We start from the raw sequence: 6,000 nt of genomic DNA, 5'->3' as shown, positions 1-6,000 counted from the left end.
TCTTTTTTGTGTAGATCTTCTGTGTATTCTTGCCACCTCTTCTTAATATCCTCTGCTTCTGTTAGGTCCCTACGTTTTCTGCCCTTTATTGAGCCCATCTTTGCATAAAATGTTCCCTTGGTATCTCTGATTTTCTTGATGAGATCTCTAGTCTTTCCCATTCTGTTGTTTTCCTCTATTTCTTTTCATTGATTGCTGAGGAAGGCTTTCTTATCTCTCCTTGCTATTCTTTGGAACTCTGCATTCAAATGGGTATATCTTTCCTTTTCTCCTTTGCTTTTTGCTTCTCTTCTTTTCATAGCTATTTGTAAGGCCTCTTCAGACAGCCATTTTGCTTTTTTGCATTTCTTTTTCTTGGTTATAGAACCCCAAAACTTAGGTAGTGAAGTGAAGTCTCTCAGTCGTGTCTGACTCTTTGCGACCCCGTGGACTGTAGCCTACCAGGCTCCTCCCTCCATGGGATTCTCCAGGCAAGAGTACTGGAGTGGGTTACCGTTTCCTTCTCCAGGGGATCTTCCCGACCCAGGGATCGAACCCTGGTCTCCCGCATTGGAGGCAGACGCTTTAACCTCTGAGCCACCAGGGAATAGGTAAGTATATAGCAAAATATAAAAGAGCAATTGATGTAAAAATGGGTTAAAATTATAATACCTAATATATAAATATACCTAGATATATCTACTGCTCAAGATACATAAATGTATATTTGAAAGGATGTTAAAATAGTTGAAGAAACTCAAGTGTAGGAAATATGATTAAATTGAATACTTTAGTACTCTGAGGGACATTTTAATGTATTGTTATACTTCTAAGAGAGGCCTTGATCTTCTGGTTGAGTTTGGTGGCTCACCTTGATTGTTGAATAATGAAAGCAGTATGTTAGAGATAGGTGTTTAATGTTTGCTTCGGTCATCCATTCTTATGTGAAACACCATCTAGCTTGTCTAATCTATGATCTTTCCTTCTTCCTCTTATTCTTTTTTCTTCTTTGTATTCCCTCATTCCCTGTTTCTTTAGCTGTCACCACTTTGTTGCACTCTAGCTTTATATTTTCTATAGTTAACAGTCATCTAAGATTCAATGTGAGTTTGAATCTTATCCGCAGTCCTTCTTAAGTTTGTAACTTTTCTATGAAACATCTTTCTGGAAAATGAGGATAAACAGTTTCATTGTAGAACTTTGTTTGAATTATAGACCATGTAGGTAAAGTACTTGTGACCTGCTATGTAGTAGGTACAATACTGATGGTAATGATAGAAGAAATATACAACTACTATGGCTACTGCTACTTTTACTACTAACAGTCTTAGTAGTTTAGGTCTGGTGGTTATGATGATGTCCCAAAGTGACCCTCCTAGCACTGGCTTCCTTTCCTAGTCTAAACTTTTGAAATACTGTTTATTTTTTTAATTCTCTTTGAAAGCCCTTTATTTTGTCTTTAAAAGGGTTAACCTTTTTATTTATCTCGGAGTTATTACCCTTGCCCTTTTCAGTTAGTTCGTGACTGAATACAGCAACATTTTCTTAGCTGGTCTCTTGACACTTTCTATTTTTTATAAGATATTCAGTATTCCTCTGCAAACAAATTATGCCATATCTACCTATGATATCAAATCTGAGCTCTGACCATTTGAATGTGGGAGTGGTCAGCAGCTATTCCAGTGATTGGGACAGGATCAAAAAGGACCTAACATTACAAGGTAATGAGTTTACACTTTATTTCGACCCAATAGGAATACCTTCAAAGGATTATCAGTGGAAGAAGATCAGTCTCCATGCAGTTTGGAGAATGGTTTGAGGATTCAGGGCAGGAGACTATGAGACTGCTCAAGTGGTTTGGTGCTTCTTAATGTTTTTGTTTTGTGATTACTACAGGATTTGTGCCTGTTATACTTTTTTTCAAGAATTGTAAAGATTTTAACACACCTATGGTTCTTTATAGGATGATTTAAAAAATCCTTAGTTTCTACCTTAAACATTTGAAAGACCGTGCATATAGATTTGACACATCTTAGTTACACTTCGGAATTTCTTAAGACATTTAAGCAAGCTTCAGGAGTTGGTGATGGACAGGGAGGCCTGGCGTGCTGCAGTCCATGGGGTCGCAAAGAGTTGGATGCAACTGAAGACATTTGAAGGGCTTTCCAGGTGGCACTAGTGGTAAAGAACCTGCCTGTCAATACAGGAGACAATGCAGGAAGACATAAGAGACACAGGTTCAATCCTTGGCTTGAGAAGATCTCCTGTGGTAACCCACTCCAGTATTCTTGCCTGGAGAATCCCATGGACAGAGGAGTCTGGCAGGCTACAGTCCCTAGGGTCACAAAGAGTTGGACATGACTGAGGCAACCTAGCAAGACCTTTGAAAAGGGATTCAGCTCTGAGTTGAGTTAGCCATAATGAGCAAAACTCAGGCCCAGGGGTAACTAATTCACTAGCTTTCTGAGCCTTGAAAAGTTTTCAGAGTAAAGCCAGTTGTTTCCATGTCATTTGATCCCCATTGACATTAGAGTAGATAGCATGAAGGATACTCTGCTAGGTGCTGCAGTTACAAAAATATACAGAATAGACATGGTTCCTCTTTTGAGCCTTATGACTTATTTGGAAAAGCACGACTGGTATATAAAAATAAAGTGATTTCGTGAGGTGGTAAATGTGCAGTATGTGAGTGTTACTGTGCCTAAAATTGTTAGAAAAGTTTTCATGGAGGAAGTAAGACCTAAAGTATGTCCTAAAGGACTTTGGTAACTGGAAAAAGCAGAGAGGATGACATTTTAAACAGAAGACCATTGGGAACTGTGGATGCATTGCTGTCTTTCAGAGAATAATGTGCAAATTTTATATAGGCTAGAAGATATTCAGAGAGTGGTAAGTAAATGTGAGTCAGATTTGGAGAAATGAATTAGAATTTTGAGATAATGGCTTTGAAAGCAGTGATGAATCAGCAGGTTGGCTCAGTAATCACAAATGATCACTTATTTGCCAAATGCCTTTCAACCTCTTTGGATTAGTAGCATTTTCTAAGTGTCCATAATTAATCATGAGATGTTTGGCAATTTATTTAAATACTCTTATCCTTAGTTTCCTTGTCTGTATAAATGATGCAATAAATAGCTCTCTAACTTATGGGTAAGTGACAAAATGCCCAGCCTAGAGCTTGGTAAATAATAGGCATTCTGTAAAAGTTTATCTCCCTTCTCTCAAGAGCCTTAGTCTTTTGTTTCTATCTCCAGCTGCTTGACTGTCTTAACTCATACAAGTTTCAAAGGTTTTATGTTTGTGTTTATATTAACACAGGTTTTATGATATAAACACATGAGATAACACACTTTCTGTAAACATTGTTCATTAACATTCAATGCCTTAGTTTACTTTCCATGATACTGTGAAGAAAATCCTGGTTCAGTTCAGTTCAGCTCAGTCAGTCAGTTGTGTCCAACTCTTTGCAGCCCCATGGACTGTAGCACGCCAGGCTTCCCTTTCCATCAACAACTCCCGGAGTTTAGTCTAACTCATGTCCATCAAGTCGGTGGTGCCATCTAACCATCTCGTCCTCTGTTGTCCCCTTCTCCTGCCTTCAGTCTTTCCCAGCATCAGGGTCTTTTCCAGTGAGTAGGCTCTTCTCATCAGGTGGCTAGAGTATTGGAGCTTCAGCTTCAGCATCTAGTCCTTCCAATGAATATTCAGGACCGATTTCCTTTAGGATTGACTGGTTTGACCTGCTTGCAGTCCAAGGGCTCTCAAGAGTCTTCTCCAGTACCATAGTTCAAAAGCATCAATTCTTCGGCGCTCAGCTTTCTTTATGGTCAGACTCTCACATCCATACATGACCACTGGAAAAGGCATATCTTTGACTAGAAGACCTTTGTCAGCAGTGTCTCTGCTTTTTAATACACTGTCTTGGTTTGTCAAGAAGCTTTTCTTCGAAGGAGCAAGCATCTTTTATGGCTGTAGTCAGTGTCCACAGTGATTTTGGAGCCCAAGAAAATAAAGTCTGTCACTATTTCCATTGTTTCCCCATGTATTTGCCATGAAGTGATGAGACTGGATGCCATGAAATTATTTTTTTGAATGTTGAGTTTTAAGCCAGCTCTTTAGTTCCTCTTGATTTTTGCCATAAGGGTGGCATCATCTGCATATCTGAGGTTATTGATAATTTCTCCCTGCAGTCTTGATTCCAGCTTGTGCCTGGCATTTTGCATGATGTTAAATAAGCAGGGTGACAATATACACTCTTGATGTACTCCTCCAGTTTTGAGCCAGTCCATTTTACATGTCCGGTTCTAACTGTTGGTTAGTTGTCATTTATTAGATTGAGCCTATGAAATTGGCAATATGTGACTGCTACATATAAAAATGATAATTTCATATGATTCAACCTAATCTAACATGACTATAGCTGGTATAGCAATAGACAGTTAAAATGCTTACTTAGATTTCCTTTTTTCCTTCATTTTGTTTTTAAGACCCAGATAATTTAAGTGACTCTCTCTTTTCTGGTGATGAAGAAAATGCTGGGACTGAGGAAATAAAGAATGAGATAAATGGAAATTGGATTTCGGCGTCTTCCATTAATGAAGCTAGGATTAATGCCAGGGCAAAAAGGCGGCTGCGGAAAAACTCATCCCGGGACTCCGGCAGAGGCGATTCCGTCAGTGATAATGGAAGTGAAGGCCTTAGATGTGGAGTATCTGCACCAACCAGTCCAAAGGGAAGGTTGCTGGATAGGCGATCCAGATCTGGGAAAGGACGGGGATTACCAAAGAAAGGTTGGTATATATCTTACACAAAGAAATAAAAGGAAGAGATGCTTTCTGATTCTTGTACTGCAATTTCTTGTTCTAAGAATGAGAGGAATTTAAACAATGATAATATAAGGCTTTATGGTTTGTATGTATTTTTACATAGTAATAATCCAAGAATTACCCCACTCTTTAAATTGAGCCTTTTTGCTTGTTTGTTTAGGTTTAGCTCTCTTAAGCAGAACTTGGTCTCATATTTCCAGCAAAATATACACCAGTGCTTTTCACAGTTACGACTTGTGCACGTATTCTCTAATTCTGCTTGAAAGAAGTAGGGTCAGAAATTCATCATACCTATTATCTAATGAATCTAATTAATTATGTCTTGTTAAGAATACATGATAAATACAATTTGGTAATATCAGGGTCAGAATTTTAATAATTTTGTAGATCTGGTTCTAAGTTCTTTTTAGTTCTGTTTATTTTGGGTACTGATGTATCTCCAGGGCCTGGAGTAGTGACTCGCAAGGTAGGTACTTACATAATTGTTGAATTGAGGGGTCTTGTTAGCCTCTGTGGTAGAATTTTGATGCAGTTTGGAGATTTCACTTGCATCTAAATGGTGGAAGCATCAAATTATGGCCTAGGATTCTTGTAAAGTTTTTGTGCCTTGTCAAAAATTGTTGTTGAATGACTCTGCAACCATTGCCTGGATCAGAATGAAACCTAACTACCAGATTTAGTTTTGCTCTGGTGGTAAGAATTATGTGTAATCAATGTGTAAATAACGCCCCCCTTCCCCATGGGTGATAAAGTTCTTTTAAAATATTGCAATATATTGAGCCTTATAAAAACATTTCAATACATTTATTTAGTAAAGCAACTTTGAAAGTTGGAATTGTTCAACTTCTGCTGATCTATTTGTTGGTAGAAAAATAGAAATGATTAGTTTGGTTAATGCTTAAATAGAAATCAGTTATTTGTAATATATTTCTGACTGTAAAGTATTTGTTTCTGGTGGGTTTAGAGGGTTGCAGTCGGACACGACTGAGCACACACATGTGAATATCTAAAGAGAATTTGACTTTAAAACAGTTAATGGTGGTCACCATACTTTGTTGAATAATTTCTCTGTTGTTGAGTTTTCTATGTCATCCCTTAACTGAATCAGCGTATTTCTTTTTGTTGTTCCAAGAAATGTCAGAATTTAGAGCCTAGTTGTTATCAGCTGCCTTGAGGTTACCGCTACAGCTATTTT

The 6,000-nt window shown here is 38.0% G+C and overlaps 1 protein-coding gene across 2 annotated transcripts in view; it reads left to right on the top strand.

Annotated features, from left to right (window-relative positions):
- The window catches only part of PDCD4 (programmed cell death 4 (neoplastic transformation inhibitor)), a 26,835-nt gene that overhangs the window by 7,000 nt on the left and 13,835 nt on the right, over nucleotides 1-6,000 (top strand). For both annotated transcript variants that reach the window (XM_010859354.1, XM_010859355.1), the window contains exon 3: nucleotides 4,467-4,769. In XM_010859354.1, the coding sequence (XP_010857656.1) occupies nucleotides 4,467-4,769 (303 nt within the window). The remainder of the gene's footprint in view (nucleotides 1-4,466; nucleotides 4,770-6,000) is intronic.

The sequence above is a fragment of the Bison bison genome, unplaced genomic scaffold, assembly GCF_000754665.1.
Source record: "Bison bison bison isolate TAMUID 2011002044 unplaced genomic scaffold, Bison_UMD1.0 scf7180017864456, whole genome shotgun sequence".
Lineage (NCBI taxonomy): Eukaryota > Metazoa > Chordata > Mammalia > Artiodactyla > Bovidae > Bison > Bison bison.
The sequence above is the reverse complement of the archived record's forward strand: the minus strand, read 5'-3'. Positions and strand labels throughout refer to the sequence as shown.